We start from the raw sequence: 20,932 nt of genomic DNA, 5'->3' as shown, positions 1-20,932 counted from the left end.
CACTGAGGGGCGCCAAAAGCCTGCTACCACTAGAGTTTGTGTCTGCACTGTCTTTACCTGACAATTAGTTGCAGTGTTTTAATGAAATGTTGAGGGATAAACCAGTTCCTTTGTTGGAATCTACCTTAAGGCTCAAAAAAATAAGAAACATTACTTCTTATTGAAAGTAAATTCTTGATGTCTGTCAAATATAGAAAGATCTCACACAGAGTGTAAGCCAGTCAACTTCTGCTGCAGTGTTTTCATGAAGCCTTATCATGCAGAGCTAATAAACACATTACTTTCTCTTTTCTGCTATAAACAGGCAGTTCTGACCAGGGCACAAATTTAATTTTCCCATTATTTTCTTATTCAAAAATGAATATTTCTCCACTTTTCAAATGGCACAACCTTCTCTGTCAATTTCTAATTAATGTACTTTACTGTACACACATTCTGCATTGTGTCTTTTCATCAGGTAGACTTCAGAGCCTGATTGACACTTGACTAACTGGAAAAGAGCTATAGTGTGCATATGTACCAAAATACATTTATTAACTTATTAACATAATTCACAACTGCAGACTTGATGGCTTGTTCGAAATTGAGATGCCATGATAATTTATTTACATGTATAACTACTGAATGACTTAATGTAAAGGCAAACACCAGCCAAAAGAATTTTACACAACCTGATCAGAGTGTCTCTTTATAAATGTAAAAGTAACTGGAAACGGTAAAGACATTACTGTAACCCACTGGTCTCTGGCTATAATACTAAGAACAAATCACCTCAAGACACAGAATCAGTTGCTGCATGACAAGCCACAGAGGAAATAGTAAACTATTTTTATTGACATGTTTAAATTCAGCTATTTACACAAAAGACGTTTTACACCATTACAGTTTAAAGAAAAATACCAAACACTGTTTGTGCATATAGCAATCTGGCGTCTGCACACAAGAGCCAGTCAGAGATGATGCTCACTTGTACATAACATCAGTTTGGCAGACAGATCAGTAGCATATACACATGGATATTGAGTGTTGTGTGTAGTGTTTCAGTTTGCCATGACACCAGACTGAAGGAGAGAGCTTTTAATTAAACCTGCTTCAGTAGCCCTGTCTCAGGTGTGTTTTGGCACAGTGATAAATGAATGACTTCTAGCAGTGTTTTTGCATTCATTTACCATAAATCACAAAGAGCATACTTCAAATTACTGCTGACATTACCCTAATGCTAAAACACAAAAAAACATTGATATTGTCCTTTAACAGAGACTGAAGTCAGGATTTTCCACAAAATGGTTGTAGAGTAAAGAACGTGGTCCATCTAGATAACAGGTTACCTCTGGACCCTTCCCCTGCCGGAGGCATCCATGTAAAAAGATTTAGCACTTTTTACACATAACCCATCACAGAAACAAAAAATATACTGTATTAAACATGGGGTCAAAAACAACAGTACATAAAACCATAAAATAAAAAATGTATTTTGCTCCAAACCACTCTAAGACTCCAATGGATTTAAAGTTTCAAAGCTCATGAGCTCATGTTTGGGCAGCTATTCATATGAAACATGATCTTTTAACTGGTACATCTCCACAAGGGGCACTGAATGGGAAATTTGAATGATTCAGGGTGCCAAGAGCTGGACAACAGGCATAGAAGATGCCAGGGATTATAGAGTTTCACAGTTCGGACAAAGCTGTTTTCAGGGGGGACAGAATTTCTAGTAACTTCTTTGGAAGGTTAAGCCCGAGACTAATCACTTATGTCTTGGAACAAAAAGTGCTTCAATGGGGGTCTGAGATAATGGCCTTAATTTTCACTTTTTGGTAAGGACTCTGTAGTTGCTTGGATTTAAAAGGGCATTTTTGGTGACACTGGTTTAAGTTTGACATGTTGGTGATTTAAATACAAAACAAGATCAGTGAAAATACAGGAAATAGTTTTATGGTAGTGGCTCAAAGGTTCACTCTGCTAAACTTCATTCTGTTGAGTGAGGTCCTCTGACACGCTGTTGAACTCAGTGGCCCGAGTGCTCATCCCCAGATACTGCTTCAGAAATTCACTGAAACGTTTTTGGTTGTTCCACTTGCGGGCTGACTTCCGAATGCCGATGAAACCACCATACCTCTTCTGGTACGATCTTCCTGGAGACATCAGCTTCTTGTAGCCGTGCCTCCCTTTGACGAAGCCGCCAAACCTCTTGGAGACACTCAGCCCTACATCATCCTGTCCTCTCACTGCCACATCAGCATCCCCTTCTTCCTGCCCAGCCTCCTCATCATACTCATTCTCAAGGGACAGGGCATTCTGGGAATTGTAGGCAGTGTTCAGCTGGCTGCCCTTGCCACCCAGATCCCTGTCGTCCACCCTGAGTGCCCGGGCCACGTGATCAAACCTCTGCAGTGCAATGGGCTGCAACAGAACTCCCTCCATCTGCTCCTCCTCCTCAGGAAACAGGGCTTCCACCTCCTCCTGGGATCTTTTCCTTATGTTTCCACCAAGGGAGGAAATTGGCGACAATAACGCCTTACGGCAGAAGTCCCAGGAGAAAGCTGGGGAAATGTTGCCTTCACACTCAATGAGACACACCTGACAGAGACAAAGACAAGAGATCACCGTCATTTCCTTTCTTAATTCGTCAATGAGTACATTTATATGATTCTAACAGTATCCAAGTTTCTGGTCATCTGTCTCAACAAGTCATTTCTAACAGTGAATAACTACTACTTGATTATTATTATTGGATATGGGAGTAAGAAAGTCTCAGAGGTTGATATTACAAACCAAACCAAATCTGCATGGGTTGATAACATCAGAGTATTATAATGTTTTTTATGATATGGGTGAACAGACCTTTTAAAATAAACCCCTAAAGATTATCATTTAGCATACCTGAAATTTCTTTTTCTTTGCCTTCTTTCCTCATAATTTAATCTGGTTGTATTAATCATTTCACTGATGACATTGATTAATAATTGTTCCATATAGGTTCCAATAACCCATACCAGAGGACCACACACAAACAGACGTTTATTAATACTATCGGTTACACCTGTGTTTGACAAATTAAAAGCCAGAGTCTTAACACGGAAAATCCAAAAATCAATATGACAGAATGAGATTGATTAGATTTTTTACATTTCCATCCTTAATCACCTATATCTTCTACCACAATGGTTCAGTGGGCGTGTGTGTGTGTGTGTGTGTGTGTGGCATGTACAGTATGCATAAAATACCACATTGCTTATGAGCACATTATCTAATGTTTCCAAAAATGCTTTTTATAATTGAGGCTCTGTTGTGTAAAATGCCTTCCAGCCAGGAAGGAGAATAGAGAATAATAATAAGCCAAGAAGGCAGAGATTATAAAGAAGATTTCTGAATAATGTTAATGTTTGCTACAATTGTAGATTGCATGTATTAAGGTGCCTCCACTAAACAATGACATTTTCCATGAAAGTCTTTCAGCAATCTTACAAGACAAAAAAATCCCAATTTCCCCCACTCATTAGAAGTCAAAATGTGACTATCCTAAGTGTCTAAAACCAACAGTTCAGAGTTTTAAGCCATGTGCACTTAAATGTCTTCCACTGTGCTCCCTGCTGAAATGTCTGAGAAGAAGGCATGTCATTAACCAGAGAACAACACCCAACAAACATAAGCACTGACTGGAAAAACACACATCTATCCCCAGGAATCAATTAGCCACAACAAATTAAAACTCAAATGCCAAAAGGGTAATTTGTTGAGTCAGAGACAGTGAGGGAGATGGAGGGAGGATGGGACAAATGCAGCAAGGTGGGGTGATGTGGGGTTTCCAATCATTTTATCAACAAATTTAAAGAACCCTCGTGGAGAGATTGTGTTTGTGTGAGTTTGTTTATTTGTGCATAAGTGTAGTCCAGTTTTGCCTGGATGGAGAGGCTTGCTAGTTTCAGTGTACTGAGAAAATATCCCACCTGTGTCTATGCCCAAACTACAATAACCACTTGATTGTTAAGGGCCACTACAGCATCAAAATGCCCTTTTTGCCATTGCAATCATCCTGTGTGGCAGTAAATTGATGCGAAATCTGAATTTGTTTAACTATGACACAGCTGTAACACCAGTGGAGGCCTCTTTTTGGGTGGCTGCGGCCCTCTTGCAGTCTCCAGTGTGTGTATGTGTGTGTGTTTGTGTGTCAGTGTGCACTCCTCACCATGGTGTTGAAACTGAGCTGTTTGGGCAGGATGTTGCTGCAGGACAGGCAGTCTGCCTGGCAGTCACTCTGTCCAGGATCACACAGACAGAGCAGCAGCAGAGCCACCACAGTCTTCATGGTCCCACCGTCTGCTGCACAACACAGGACAGAGCAAATGTAGCATTTGAATGCAACAGTTTGCTAACATCATGCAAATTCTCTTTTCTTCCAACAGTGCAGTAATATTTGCCTGTTTATGTCAGTATGTTAGGACAGCACTTTATTTATAGGTTTTCAACTTTAAATTCAGTAATGTGTCAACTTCTATTCAATGCCTTGACTGATTGCTGTATAAAAACTTAAAATGTGTACAGTTTGTTACACAATTTACAATTTTACAATTATGAAAATGATAGTTCTGTATGAATGTACAGATTTTATGGGAATAGTTCAACATTTTTGTAAATATGCTGTTGGACCCACCAGCTTCAGTTAGTTTAGCACAAAGACTGGAGACTGGTAATAAAATCCACCTACAGGCACCTCTAAAGCTCACTAATTAACACATTGTATCTTGGTTGTTTAATCTGTACAAAAACCTTAGCATTGAAACAACAATTTGATATTTTACAGGGGATATGTGCTGGACTATTTCTTCTTTCCTACAATCTCTACAAAATGTTGAACTTCTTTTAAGACTCTTTCTAGACCTGTTAGCTCCCACCGATGAAAAAACATGGCTGACTCAAAAGTAAAGTACATTGTGGTTTGCATTTTTTCTTGATACAGTATTACACCTAATTTCGAGTGAGGACTTTTGTCTTTTGACACACAAAAGTAGTAAGAACTGTTAACTTGTTTAACATTAGTCAAGGATACGTATGTTTAGAGCTAGCTTAGCACAAAGACTGGAAGCAGGAGGAAAGGGTTAGTCTCGACTGAAAGATGAAAAATATGCATTTCAACAGCTCTGAATTTTATACATGTTGTATTTTCTTAGCTAGCAAGCCACCAATACATCCAAGAATCACCTTGAGAAAGTGTAGGAAGCAGATAACTTCACTATGAGGGCAGGACTTCTAAGATGCTACATGGTTATTGGGCACAGCTGTTGCTGGCCAATAACAAGCACTCTTAATCTGTTCGTTAAGCCACAGTATCAGGCTGCTCATTGTTAGAGAGCAAACACACCCAAGAGCAACCATAAACTTCTCATCGTACTTCAGGTAAGGAAGCAAACAAGCTCATCTCTCAAAATGTTGGAAAATATCTTAAAAGTCTGTAACAGACACACAACCGCTGGTCAACTACTAGTCAGTGAATTATGTAACAACAGACAAAGACCCAAAGGATGATAGTGCATAGCCAATCATGTTTTATATTAGCATTAACAGTAAAAATAGCGTTTAAAGTCCACATCATCTGCTACTGTGAACTGAAGGTCACATTAAATTATCATTATGTTATTACAAGAACTTTGCCCAGTCACTCATTAAAATGCCATGTGCCAGGTGAATGATCTGCATTTACAGGCTTGTAGACTTCTGACACTATAATGAGAACTGGAGGGACATGACAGACGATAGACCTCTTTCACACGAGACATTTTGACTTGTCATGAACTGGAAAAGGACAGATGGAACTGGGAACATTAAAAATGGCTTAATTCAATTCAAGTGTCCATGTAAGCTATACTGGTGAACCATCATGCACTATACCAGGATCCTACATTTGGAAAAACTAAATATGGAGAATGACTTAGAGAATGTAAAAGGAGAGAAAGAAAATTGTTTGACCTTATTCTGGGAGGAACAGCCCAGTCTGAGGAGTCTGACGTCAGAAACACAACCAGTTTTCATCTCATTAAACAAACTCGTTAACTCCTTTAATTGATGCCTCAATTAATGCCTCTGGCAACAAACTGAATCATTGTTTGTGGCTGGCGGATCACACACACACACACACACACACACACACACACAAGCAAGCACATTCACTCAAACTCACATGCACAAAACATACACAGCATTCAGACATTCATACACACAGACCTACACAGAACACACACACACACACACACACACACACACACACATACAAATACACACATTCACACATGCCTAATGTACACATTGTGTATGCCCACACTGGTAGACACACTCACTTTCACACACACAACACTACACTGCTGTTTAAGCTGTAGGTTGTCATTATCTATCAAACTGACAGCAAGTAATACTAATTTATCTTCAATCAAACACTATTTTATAAAGTCTTAGAAAATGTGTAATTTATTCAGAGTAATTAAAAACTGATAAAAGTGTAATTGTACAACAGTTCGTTCCAGTCTCTAACTACCCATAAAACAGCAACTCTGCGAAATTAATCACTCTAGTGTGCAAACAATAAAAGTGCATGTCAAGTCTTATCAATTTTTTTGGTATAGTAGGAAAGAGTGTTTGTCAGTGAAGGACAAAAGAGCAGAGAAGCCATTTAGGCAGGAATATTGTAGGTCAGTTAAGGGCGGGACGAGATTGGCAGACGGCAGTGGATTTAGACAAACAGCTTGGGTGTGTTCATTTGTCTAAAATGCATCTCATTCTCCAACAATTAGATGCCATCATTAAGGATAACACATGATTTTCTACTGAGGATGCATGCATATGTGGGTGTGTCATGTATCCTTAATTTAGAAACAAGTGAAGGGAATTTAAATTCTTACAAACCCACCTTCATACTATTAAACCATTATGTTATTCTAACAAGACTCATGCTGTGTTCATGTCATATCGGAGTTGTTGTAATTATGAGATTCGGACTCGAAAACAGGGTTCATATGAACATCCAAGTCATAGTTACAACCAGGAAACTCAGATCCTGAAAGCTGCTATATATCCGACTTGGTGCTTCATAATACAGAAGTGCCTAAAAGTTAAGCAAATGGGATGCCTCACGTCAGCCAAAGTCTGTCGTTCATGGAGATAAACACACATTTACCGGATTTGGTGTTAAATTATCAATACACAGTTTTCAACCCTCACTTCGCCAACACTGTAATCATAACCGTCATCAGTTGTCCTGTGACGTAAATGCTAAAAATAAATATCTTTTTCCGTCTCTACCATCCATCCCATATGATGTGAAAACTGGAAAAGAGTCACCATCCGCTAGCCGCTAGCCACTAGCGTGGCTAAAAAATACCAAGTTTAGGTAAGTGTCACATTAAATGTTTATAAGCTCTTCTGAGGATGATGTTTTTTTATCATAATCTTAACTATGAAAAATGAATAAACATGAGCCAAAGAATACATTTTGACAGCTGTCATCTGAGGTTTAGAGAGGATCCCAGTTCTATGCTTGAAGGTACGGAGTAGTCAACTTCTTAAAGGACAACTCCACCTGTGTTCCCTTCTGGGTTTTTCAAATTGAAACGCCCACTCAGCCGTTAGCTGAATGTCGCAGAACTGAGTCTGAGTTTGTGAGATGTTTATAAAGTAGACGGACAGACAGTTGCTGAGTGCCAGGAGCTCTGGAGGAGAGAGCTGGGAGCAGAGCCGGAGCTTCAGACGAATAACACCCACGAGTCACACCGGACTCTGCTCTGATCCAGAGCTGTTTACTGGTGGGAGGAGTTTATTTTTTAAACTTTGAGCAGTAGCAACAGTGGGTGCTTAGTCTGTCTCTGTGGCTGCTAGCTAGGCGGGTTTATACGTAGCAACATCATCATGCATATGGAACACTAATGTTTAGCTACCGAATGACATGAAAACCTGAAAAACTCAAAAAAATAACGGACCCGCCCTTTAATTTTCTTTTGTATTTTGAAAATACATTTGTATCTGACTTCATATTATAGCATCATTGAATGAATGCAGTGACTCAAGTCTCACTCAGGATTGTACAGATTAGATTCTGTATGTGCACATGCAGACATTCACACACAGATACACAGTCCCTTCAATGTCTTTTGTTGTCTGTAAGGCACTTTGTGTTGTTAATAGCACTGTAAAAATTGTGCTTCACTTCACAAATGACTGATCCTTTCTGTGGTCTTATACTAACGTCTGCCAGGTTCTCTTGAGAGCCCTTAAAACCCAATTACTCTGCTTTTAATTAACTGATTAACCACTAAATAAACCAGTTAATTAAGTCATTACTGTCTGGTGCTGTACTGGGGCGCTGCTGATGGAGGTCTTACAGTGCAGTCAATGATGAATCAGACCATCTTTCATATGAAAGGAAAACCCCTGTCCACAGAGATTCTTCTATAACAGCAGAATCTTAATAGTATCTTTCATCCAGACACAACCTCTTATGAGTTAACATGTGAGTTCACGAGCAGATGTTGTGCCATTTGACTTGTTCTGCCACCTGAAAAACATCTAATTCAAGTTGCAATTCAAGGTTAGCAAAGGAGCAGTGAACACTGAAAAGCTTTAGTACGAGGTGACAGCCATGTTCTGTAAAAGTGTGGATAACTAAGTCCAGCAAGTTGTTGCCTGGTTAAATGGAAAAAAGCACTAAACATCACGACCATCGTCAAGTTGTTGATTAAAAAGCACATCCAGTCAACCATGAATGAGAAATGTCCAACAGTAAGCTCTGCTCGTCATCCAGTAACACACAACTCAGAAATTATCAAACTACCTCACACTGTTATCAACTGTTTCAATTATTTTTCTTCATTATTGCCCTTTTCTCATCAAGAATAGGAAGTTTAAAATAAATTACTTCCAGCCCGAAGAGCAACTTAAAGCCGGATTATTCACGCGTGGTTGAGCGGAGCAGCAGTGTGCCTAGGTCTTGGAGTTTGCCTTTATTTTTAAAAGCTGAACTGCAGATGATTCTGTAACTTAAATGTAATAAGCACAATATTGTCATATTCAGCGCAGTACACCATGTACCTCAGCTGTAACTCCTCACTGCGTGGGTGGTTTCTTTATGATACCAGACAATTGAACACGCTGTAGTTCCAAGAACAGTGAAAAAAAACAAAAAAATAGGAACTGCATTTTTTTAATGCAAATTATGAAGATCACATCTTGAGGTCTTAGTGTAGTTTACCTTCCTCTAATTTGAATCCAAGTTTACGGTGTTTGCATCAAATTATAAGACAGGGTCTCTCACTAAAACTAAACAAGCTAAAAGTGCAATGTAGTTTAAACCCTGTCCATAATGTTTGAATATTAAAATAAACCTTGATGCATCAGATAATCAAGATGATGAAAAAAATAACTTTAGTTTCATACTGAATGTGCATACCTAGAGTTCAAAGTTTTTAATGATTTAGAGATTTCTGTGCTAAAACAAACCTGCAGCTTTAAATATGATAGGTTCAAATTAAATTTAAGAACAATGGCTTCCAACCCATAAAGGAGAGAGAACCAGGATATTAAAGAAATCAAATCAAACATTGAATAATTAGAGTGTATTCACTGTGTTGGCTTTGTTGGTTGATGAGTCAGTTTGACAGGTAATTAAATGTTATTTAGTCTTCAGCCTGGAGCCAGATTGCAGACTACTTTATCTGTCAGAAAAGTCACTTTGATTGACAACTTGTCTCTGGCCCACTCAGAATACATTGTTCTCTTTGTTTCAATATTGATAGCTAACTGGCAAAATGGCAGAGTGGTCATTGACTTGACACATTTCAAGACAGTAAATCTATATTACCGGTTTGATCTATATTATCAGTTTGACTAAAAGTATCAAATCCATAAATGAATCGTCTCTGTCACTACCTACGTAAAATATCTACATGGCTGTCGTTACTGCTCACCTTCTTCTAAGACTAACACTTAGTCTGCATCTTTAAGTCTCATTCTCACCCACTCATGCTCTTTCTCTCCCCTCTCTCTGTCTACTCTTCATCACGCTCACTCTTTGTCTTTCACTCATATAGAACAAGACAAAAACTACTGCTGCTACTACTACAGTTACTACTACCAGAGTTCACAAGGACACAAAGACTACACTAAATCAACTAAATTCTTGAACTAACTTTTTAATGCTTTTATTAGATAAGCAATAGTTCTCCAGTCAGATTCCAACCAGGAACATTGAACTTCATGGTCATAAATGGTGGAAAGTAACTAAGTATATTTACTGAACTTAAAGGTGCAGTGTGTAGAATTTAGTGGCATCTAATTGAACGCAGTAATGGACTTGGCAGTAATGGAATATAATATTCTTAAGTGTGTTTTCATTAGTGTATAATCACCTGAAAATAAGAATCATTGTGTTTTCGTTAGCTTAGAATGACCCCTGGAGGGATTTTTGCGTTTTTCGCAAGTTTCGCGGCCACCATAGGTTCTCCTGCACACTTGGAAGGGGGGGGGGGGGGGGGGTATAAAATATGACAGATTCTTAAATATTAAATCAGTGGTACCAAAAGCAGTATTGGGGTTTCATGACATGTTTCTGATGTCAGATAGCAGTTCCACCAAAAAGAGATTTTTCTCTCTAAACCTCTCAGATGGTTTTGTTAACAAATCCTACTCACACACTGTTACATTTATTAATATATAAATATTAATAATCTAATTATGTAATATACAATAATATACAATAATATATAATTTTTCTGTAGACTGAGTCCTTTTACTTTTGATACTTAAAGTACAATTTGTATCACATTTGTACCACAATCATCTAAATTCTATTTGGTGAACAAGACAAATAGATTCAGTTTTAACAGTGCTTATTTCACTTGTTATCAGTGTAAATCAACTTGTTTTGAGAATTGCCTCGATACTAGAGCACCATCTGCCTCATTTCTTTCCATCATCTAATATCTTTATAATTTTTTCTGTCTGGACTGATTATGAGTGACTGATTGATTTATTGCATGGATTCATTGTAAGAGACGATCAAAAATATTCCTATGCAGTAATAGTACATCTGTAAGAACATGATTTCTTATGATTGTGGTTTTTTTTCCTCCATAGGTGGTCAGAGGTCATGCCAACTCACAGATGCTCACAGATGAGTCCACAGAGTGGGCGTTTTGACATATCTCCAGCCAGGAGAAATCTTCAGCAGAAACCTTTAGTGCTTTTACAGGATGTTGCCTGTCTGACTGTGGTGTGATGTGGCAGTGGATTGCATGCTGAAGCCATTACAGGCAGACACGCTAAGCCAAATCAATTTCCTTTCTCAGTGTATCTAATCACTTAAGGTTGATAAATGATCAGGAGATGTGCTCACACACTTACGCAGGGGTCATATAAGACTCATTTCATATTAATTTTCATATCAATTTTTTGTTTATGTTTTGAGATGAGGTGTTGCACTCGTCAGTTTTTACTTTTCTATCCCATCTGTGCAAATTGGATGTTTTGTTTGTTTATCTTGTTTTTCCTCTTTGTATTTCTATCTTACTGTGCAGCTAAACCAAATTAAACTCATGGCATTGGGACATTTTTAAAAAGCTTTGATACTAATTTTTTTGAGAAAAAAAGAAAAAATTGTGTGAATGAATAAAAATAAATTACATCGACATATTATAGCGTAATATAGTGTGGGCTATAATTTATGGTAACGCTGTATAATAAGAATTTATGCTAATGCTAACAGTCCGGTAGTACCTTAGGAACTGTGATCATGTTCTGCCATAACACCCTTGCATAAAACGACTTTAAAACAGTTACATTTTTCTAGATTTTACAGATGTTCTGTACAGGCATTTTACAACATAACATCTCAATAAAACCTTTATGTTATAGAGAAATTACCTCTGTTAGGACAAAAATATTGGTCTGAATAAAGAGCGCCAAAGTAACTTACCAGTTCCTGGTTAGCTTTTCTTCTATTAGCTTTGGGTTCTCAAAGTTCTCCATAAATCATTTATATTTGCTGTTTTTTCTGGAAATCTCAAATATGATACTGGGGTCTTCTATCCGTATAAGATCAATGGGTATCTATGGTACTCAAAAAAAAAGAAAACATCCTTGTCATTTAACCAACATACAATAATGATTGTTAGCATAATTTTGTTAGCATTCATATGCGTCTTAGCCACTGAAGCCCTTTAAACCTCATCAAAGATGACATTGTGGAATATAACTGTCAAACTAAGGATATTATAAGAACAGGATGCTGAACTCCAAGATGACACACACTCACTTAATTAAAAGTTTCTCACCAAGTGCATTTACCAAAACGTTCAGTCTCTTCCTGTTTTACCCCTGAGTTGTGCAGTGCACTGCACATCACTTTACTGAACTCACATAAAAGGAGAAATAGAAAAAGTAGTCACATCATTAAAAAAGCCTAAATTATTTTATTTTACACTGTTATGTATTTGGAGCAATTCATCAACATGTGAGCACAGATATAAACAAACTGTGTATAGCTCCTTTTAAATTAGCTTAATCAGTTGCATTAGGGTTAACATTGGAATTTATTTAGCTGCAGCTGTCAGCAGTGGTGGCTTTGCAGTCATTTGCTGTGCTGACATGAGCAGTTGCTCATAATAGTTAGCTATTTAGCTTGCCGTGTCTGCCTGCCCCATACACTATAATGTCACACATATAAGAATTAGCTTTGCTAGACTCTGGAAAAGTCTTACAAACATTAAATCTTTTAAGTTTAAATTCATAATATAGTGAGCAATAATTAATTCATATTTCTCTTTTATTATGGTCACTTATGAGGAAAATTCTTATTTTTTTGTTACAGTACGATGGTTGACCACTATTGCCACAACTGGTACTCAATGTGCTGTATCCAGCAAAAGTCAAAAACAGGTAGTAGGTATATACATTTTATCTGACACCGACACTTATCACGACTTCCAGTATGGCCTCCAAATATTTAATTTCCTAGATTACTAAGATTACAAGGCACTCAATCAAGGAGGCTGATAAAAGGTTACAGCCTTTCTGCTCTGATACTTTTCCTGACCATCAACCAATCGAGTAATCAGCAACAGAAAAACAATCATGTATCGCTGCCCCCAGAATTGAAATGAGCACAACTGCATCTGACAGGAGTCAGTTCTCCTTTGAAACAGAGAGAAAAAGAGGAGCACACTGAGGGCAGCAAGAAGACATGAAGAAGTGCCTCCCAGCACAAAGCGATGGATAGGGACCCTGCTGTGTTAGGAACATTGTATCCTTGGATTAACTCCACGCATTCACAGTCAATTCAGCGCAGCCACCAGAGCTGTACACACCAGCACTATGCAGTGTGACCTTTGATCCAACACTCCTAATTCTCTAGCCTTTGAATGATAATAGTTTCCTGGGGTCAGGAAAGTTTATCCATAAAGCTAATGAGGTGTGCTGTGTTGTGGAGGAAAATGATATAAATACCAAGGAGGAGAGGAGATGGATTCAAAAAGGATTGGTAAGCCATGAGACTAGTAAGGCATGGACTGTGGAAATAGGGCTACAACTCAATGAAGTGTTCCTAATGTTTTGGTTAAGCTGAATAAATCTTGTCTGGTGAAGCAGTTTGCTTTTTGTGAGTAGAATTTATTTTTTCTTGCTTACTACTCTGTTTATTTTTATGTTTCCCAAACAAACTGCAGTCACTGTTGGATGACATGTAAAACACCTTACTTCCTTTTTGGTGGAGCTACATCATCAAGAAATTATTTTGATTTGCCATTGTGTTCAGGTGTTTTGCGTGCAGGTGGACAGAATTATAGTAATAGAGACAGGAGCAGGAGTGGTACCCTTTCCTCAAAACACAACGTCTTTTCACTCTGATGTTTTGTCAAGACTGCTGATGGTCTTCTTTGAGTCTGATTGTAAGACAGACAGAAGACCTTGCCCTTTATTTTCTCTGGCACCTGTACCAAAGTTGTGTAGATATTTGAAGTAATTTCTGTTTGAAATTCTATTATAGTACATGTCAGAATTTCATCTCTCTCTCCCATATGTCATCATCACTTCCTTTGGCCAGCTATCCACTGGAACACGATCAAATATCCTCACAAGACAATGACGCAGAACATCCATCACCAACAGTGGATGTTTTTCAGGGTGGTTTAAAAACCTAGCTAAGATCTAAAACATTTGTATCTTTTCAACCACTTCTCTAATTGAAATCAGCCACATATCAGAGCTTTCATTTCTGCTAAAAGTCAGACTACACTATATGAAGACATTATTTCTTTTTTTCCATCCAACCAACACAGAAATGCTACAACATAATTCAAAGCCAATCACAAATACATTTCACAGCTAACCCAAATCTAAGAGGCATAGGAATAGGAATGCTTTGACTATTTGGCCTTAGGTATGAGGAAGCTGTTTCTAATTTCTCTCAATCACTTAAAACTCACATTGTTTCAGCCCAAGCTCTCTCTGTAGATCTACACCAGCGTCTTTCTAAAGAAGCCTGAAGCTTCTGTTACTCATTTAATTAACCACATACATGCACTTACAAGTCAGTTATCATCAAAAGTTGTTGAAAGAGCCTTTTTGTAATAGCTTCCTTCAAATAATCCATTTTGAACAGTGCCTGCGCTGTTTATGGAGTTTCTTTCAAGGACAAATGAAAGGCAAGCCCCAGGCTAAATAAAAACACTATGTTAATCATTCAAAGTAAAAAAAAAAAAAATGCAAGACTTCATCTTAAAGTTTTTTATTATCAACAGAAACTTTTGCAGTTGGAAATCATGTACCCCTTAATGATGAGGTTAAAGGTATAAGTAAAATAATATTAGCTGAATTATTATAGTATATGTGCATAAGAGTCTGCAGTAGGGCCAGGTTTAATTTCCCAGCGGAACATAAAGAAAATCAATCTGAAACACTTACAGGTAATAAATAATATTTCATACTCTTTGTCATAGATCAACCTTCAAAAATATAGTTATTTTTCATAATGAATAATTTGTCAGTGGGCTTGCCATTCAAAAAAAAGTAATCAAAATATTGACTCAGTTACCTTCAGGCAAAAAAAAAAAAACCCAACTAAGAATAATCGTCTGATGAAGTGAGATTGGGAAAAACGACCCTGATTGACCAACGCGCCCTCACTTAAATTACCTGTCATTACTCTGTGTCATGCGCTACAATACAAACACAAATAGGGAACAGCTTTCTCCAAAGGCTCCTTTCATTCATGGAATCCACTAGAGCGCAGCAGTAAATCAGGCCTTAAGGATTAATGACTAATCAGGGCGAACAATTTATGACCTCTTTAGTAAATACCAACAGACTGACTAAACAAACTGCCCATGTAGTCCTCAGATGAAGCTGCCTTACCTCATTCTCCCTGGTGTGTGTGCTGCCTAATGCTTTTAAACACGTAGTATTTAACCTTGAGTAAGTAGTCATAGGACATAATAGTCTGTCGTTGCTCCTTTAGAAGTGATGTATGGATTCCATGAAACACAGAATCAGCGGTCTGATAACTAGAGTGACCTCAGACATTATCTCAACCATTTATCTACTTGTCTATCACTGAGGTCAACAATAAATTAAGCTTAAATTCTTTGATCAGCGTCATTACAAGCACTCAGCCATAAGGAGCTGAAGGGTCAGAAGGCCACAGCACAGGGAAAATAGATCCTACAGCAGTCATGGATGATGGAAGTGAAGAGAAGTGATGGAGACAAAGACTGATTGGGGAGAAAAAAGCGTTACTCTTAATAGGGATGAAAAACACTTGCCAACATGTCTGTAGTTTTCCTCTCCATAGACAGATCAATTGAAAATGACAGTGTTAACAGTGGTTTTCTGTCAAATTGATTCTGCCAAATTTAGATTTAATTGAAAGCGAATTTACATTCTGAATTATATTCATTTATTGGACTCTCTAAACCTGACTGAAGTAATAACTGAATGTCACAAAATTGTAATAATTTTGTGACATTTGATAAACACACTGACAGACAGGAAAGAAGAACAATGATGTATATGTTGTAGCTACATTAAAGACATTGCTACATCACCAACATTAGAAGCAACTAGTAAGGAGGTAAAATGACATAAAAATGTCTTTTATGTACAACATATACAGTATTGTTCTTCTGTCAATGTGTTTATCAAATGCCACAAAATTATTACCTTCAGTTATTAGTTCTAAAACCAAACAAAAAATTCTGTATCAAAGGTCAGAGGTCAAGCCATTTCTTCTCCTCCTCCTCCTCCTCCTCCTCCTCAGGATCTTACCTGTGTTTAGGTGAGATTGTGGGTGCCTAGTGGTCCCTCAGGTGCAGGTTGAGGTTGTCAGTGTACGTTTCCTTCCCTCAGTCTCAGCGTGGTTTTCTGGCTACGTGGAGGCTGAAGGCAGCCACTCTTATAGAGAACCACCCCTCCCCTTCAACCTCCTCCTCTGATTCTCTCCCTCTCTCCCTCCCTCTCTCTCTCTCTCTCTCTCTCTCTCTCTCTCTCTCTCTCTCTCTCTCTCTCTCTCTCTCTCTCTCTCTCTCTTTCAAAACTCCTTCTTTCATCACACAGAGGGAATGACAGGGAGGGGGGAATCAGAGAGAAGGAGGTAGGAGAAAGAGGAGAGCAAGGATAGGGAGGAATGGTGGGAGAGAAGGAGGATAAGATGAGAGAAGAGGGGGACAGAAGGAGTCGGGGGAGGCAAAGTACTTGAGGAAAAGAGGGAGGCACAGGAGAAGAATGAAAGTAGAAGGGGACAAAACAACGGAAAGAGAAGGAGATGGATGAAAGTAGGGGGGTAAGAAATGAGAGATGAACGGATGAAAGGGAAGACGGAGGACAAAAGAGGCATGAAGGAAGATATCTATCTATTGTTAATCTTTAAATGGTGGGGGTTATGTTTTGCTCCAAAATGGTGTTATTTGTCACATTTGCAGGGTGAGTTACATGATGAGAGCAACATGAATAAATTCAATTAAGGAAAAATGCAAAATATGAATAAAATACATAACTTAGAGACATAAAAGACATAATATAATAATGAGATAATAATAAGCAAAACAAACTTTTTAGTGAAGGGGGACTTTAATGTTAAGTATGAGTTCTACATTAATGTATTTGTTTCAGTAAATGTTACTGCATTTATACTTTTTTGTCAGATTCCCTATAGAAATCATTACAATATATATTATCTGCATTAACCTTATTATTATTATATACACAGTCTACCGTGATACCAGTGTTATTTTAATATTTCTTCCTCATTCTTTAAAACTGTCTGTTTTCAATTCTGAAATCACATGCTCTAAAAATAAAAGGCAAACATTAATAGGTAAAAATTGGCAAACAAGGCCACTAAGTCCTATTTTTCATTTCATTCACTTTTTCATTTCATTTTCCTGGTAATTATACAAGTAGTTATTACTCCCTATGTTAACATAGTGTTACCTCCATATAAAAACATAGAAAATGTTGTATTTAATGTGAAGTATTGTTTTGAGAAAGAGGTTGGAAGACATGTGGCTGTCACTCCTCCACCGTGTTGTGGGAGTGACAGTCAGATGTCCTCCAACCTCTCCTCAGGCAGTGGCAGGACTGTATTACTGTCATTCTGCTCATAAACAAAAATCAGCACGGGAAACAAAGAAACCATGACAGTTTGTCCAGCCTTCTTTATCAAGAGGATATGTCCTGTCTCTGCTCTGATTGCGGTTACTTTACTTTGACCATGCGCATGCCTTGTCTTGTCAGGATTTTCAACTTCCTGTAAATACTGGATCACATAGCCTTTAAAGGTAGAAAGGAATGATACCAATGAAGGCATAAATTCATACTTAATAGTACAATGAACAAAATGTCATGTTACAAGTCTACTAGCCACCCTTTTGATAATGGGATCTGAGCATAATGTCACTCTCAACTATAACAATTTGAATGTCAGAGGTCTTTAAAAAAACATTAAGTGAAATGATATACGTATGCTTAAATATAATATGATGTATCTAAATATATTGTATTGATAGACGTAGTGATTCTGCGTGTGGGGGTTGTATCGTACATGAAAGTTATATGTAATTTCAAAACTACTTCTCCCTATCTCTTCTAATTCTACAGTCTCTCTTGTGTTTTTGCACAATAAATCAGAAAGAAATAAAAGTGAATTATTCAGAGGGGGACACGGTCATTTTTACAGCAGCTGAAGCAACTTAAAATAGGTTTTGTCAAGTGGTCAATCCTCATGAGGATTCATCTCAACCTAGTGGGTTAGTTTACTATTTCTGGAGTATTTCCTGCCTCAGGTTGAGTGCATCATGTTTGGTTTCCTTAAGTCAACAGTGGTTTTGTGAGATGGGATCTAAAAACTGCAGGAGGGTCTGCCTCGAGTCTATGTACACATAAATACTCAGCAATAGTGCACACACAAGCTCTGCTTATCTAATAGACCAGCCAAGTGACAAGTTATTTGTATATATTGAGAGGAGCTTATGAACAATGAGATAGGTTCACATCTTCTAGGATCACATGTATGAAGGGTCACGCTGCAGGTAAAACCTCTTGTGAAGTGTAGTAAATTACTGCCACCAAACCAACAAACTGTTAGTCAGACAGCCAGGCACACAGACAGTAAAGACAGGACGCTAGAGGTCAATAGGCCATTATTGTGTTTGTGTCTTCTAGCCAGTGCTTCATTAATAGATAGCCATCAGACGAGAGACAGCAGCTCAGTCAAGTAATCCAAGAGATTGTCGCATAATGAAGACGTCACAGTTTAGTTTACTGGCTGCATTTACTCTAAGTCAAGTCCAGTAAATTCACAAAGCATGCCATAATATTTCACACATTTCAAGATCTTTACAAACATTAGCAAAATGTCAGAAGCATTGAAACTGTTGAAAGTCAAAATATGAAAAGTACAAATTTAGGGTTCAACTTCTTTTTTGTATCATCACAACTCTGGGGTTACAGGAATATTTTCACCACCTACTGTCTGGATGCTGTGTTCCCTGACTCTTGATTTTCTTACTATTCATCACTCCTAGGGTTGAGAACCTTAGAGCTCTTGAATTAGAGCTACATCTAAACATTCTGAAAGGAAATGAAGTTGTTCATGCAGCGCAGCCATGTGAATTGTTAGTTTAAGGACATGACTTTACTGCAAAGACTATGTTTTTTAGGGCCTTGTCATTACCTGCTTAATTACTTTCTGAAGTAATCGCAGTGAAGTGAATGATAAATTTTCCCCTGTTGGTCTTTTAAAGAAAATGTTGAATGGTGTTATAATTAACACTGATGGACAGTGGCGGTAGCTTAGTTGTCAGAAATGAGCTAAAAGGAATTAAACAACTTGACTCAACTCAAGTCAGCCCATCTCAGCTCAGATCAAATAATACGGAATCAACTCACACACAAATCAAATTAAGAGTCCAGATAATACATCATAATGAGAGCAGAGACGGGGTCATCAGATGCATATCTCTTTCAGTCAAAGTTACGTTCTCCTCCATCTCCAGAGACCAAACTAAATAGAGGAAATAAACCTCAGTCACCCTCACAGTAACAATGGTCTACAATGATGACTTATTTGTCTTGCCTCATTGGGTGCCCACCCCTGATTACACATTATGGTGTTTTGGCAATCTGAAAAGAGACACAAAATGCTAAATGAGCAATTAGGTTGTTTTGTGGAGCTGACTGCAGTTAGTTGATCACTAATTAAACCAAACAACACCATGAGACAAGAAATGTTGGCTTTCTACAAAGGTATCACAAAGGAAGGAGATTTAAAGAAATGTAAAACACAATCTGCTTTAGTAACTGAGGTTGAGAAACAATGAGAGACATCACTGTGTCTCATCTCAGTGTCTAATCCATGAAGCAGATTTTCCTCCACCGAATGAATCAATGTCATTAATTAAATACTCGTTAAGACTTTTCCTGTGGGAAATGGCTGATAGCTAAACAGTAAATTAGACAGAACCACAACAGATGCTAATTTTAGCCTTCTTCAGAACAACCAGAAGAAGAAAACAATATAATTCAAAGCACCACTGTGATTTACATTTGAGCAAGTGCAGCCAAAGTTTATACACAGACAGTATGTCTTGCTGTTTAAATTGCTTGCAAAATTATGTCTACAGTCCATCTCCTCTTTTAAGCCAAGTGGCATTTCTCTTACTTTACCAAATTGACTTACCAAATGTCCACTTGCCTAGCATTTAATGGCTGGATATACCTAAAATAGGGACGTCAATGGTTAACCATTACTTTTTAAACGCTGAGAATATTTTTGACCACTTGCGTATTTTTTTAGTAATGTTAGTGTTTAGTTCCTTTAATTTTATTTAATAAACATAATTGTTCTGAAACTCTGAAAACTTGTCTCTGTTGTCTCCTTCATGCTGTATGATGTGACGTAGTTGGCAGGATTGAGGGTTGAAAAGTAGAGACAGTTTCGAAGTTCTATTCATATTATATATATATACATATGGTGGGAGGTTCTAACAGATGGTTAATTTTTTTTACAACTGTTATTTTAGTAGTTTGTGAAGGCAAAACAGCAGTTGGCTGAGGAAGGAGTTTGCTACATGGCTGGGTCCTCTGCCATTGCTCACTCATCACATTCTGGCTTGACTCATCTGTGTCCAGCCTTCCATTGCAGATATGAACTCAGAGTTCCAAGAACTGTGGGACCCAGTGACACAGCTAAGGGCAGAAAATCAGCAACTCCAGGAGCAGCCAACCAGGTCCCTGGCACCTCTACAGAGAGCGATTCTTTGTCTGGCTCTCTAAGGCTGCCTAAACCTGTAAGACATGAACCTGAAGAAGGTGTCCCTTTTTTCAGGGTTGGTATCAGTGAATGGATTGGTGAAGTTCGTGCCAGTATCCCAGCAAGACATCTCACCCCTATTGACCAAGC

The 20,932-nt window shown here is 38.0% G+C and overlaps 1 protein-coding gene across 4 annotated transcripts; it reads right to left on the bottom strand.

The window, feature by feature from the left end:
- Positions 1–785: 785 nt before the first annotated feature.
- On the bottom strand, positions 786–16,385 carry pnoca (prepronociceptin a). 4 transcript variants are annotated; one of them, XM_044360312.1, is made up of 4 exons: positions 12,315–12,395; positions 11,957–12,090; positions 4,190–4,323; positions 786–2,580 (listed from the first exon to the last, which is right to left on the bottom strand). In XM_044360312.1, exons 3-4 carry the CDS (start codon positions 4,307–4,309, stop codon positions 1,963–1,965), a joined length of 738 nt encoding a protein of 245 aa, XP_044216247.1. In that variant the 5' UTR covers positions 4,310–4,323; positions 11,957–12,090; positions 12,315–12,395; the 3' UTR covers positions 786–1,962. The 4 variants fall into 4 exon arrangements, with proteins under 4 accessions (XP_044216247.1, XP_044216239.1, XP_044216255.1 ...); XM_044360304.1 differs by lacking the exons at positions 11,957–12,090; positions 12,315–12,395 and adding an exon at positions 16,300–16,385; XM_044360320.1 differs by lacking the exons at positions 11,957–12,090; positions 12,315–12,395 and adding an exon at positions 16,300–16,385 and having other exon boundaries at positions 4,190–4,320.
- Positions 16,386–20,932: the final 4,547 nt, after the last annotated feature.

Source organism: Thunnus albacares, chromosome 1 (assembly GCF_914725855.1).
Source record: "Thunnus albacares chromosome 1, fThuAlb1.1, whole genome shotgun sequence".
In the NCBI taxonomy this organism is placed as follows: Eukaryota; Metazoa; Chordata; class Actinopteri; order Scombriformes; family Scombridae; genus Thunnus; species Thunnus albacares.
This window is presented reverse-complemented; position numbering and strand designations above follow the sequence as displayed.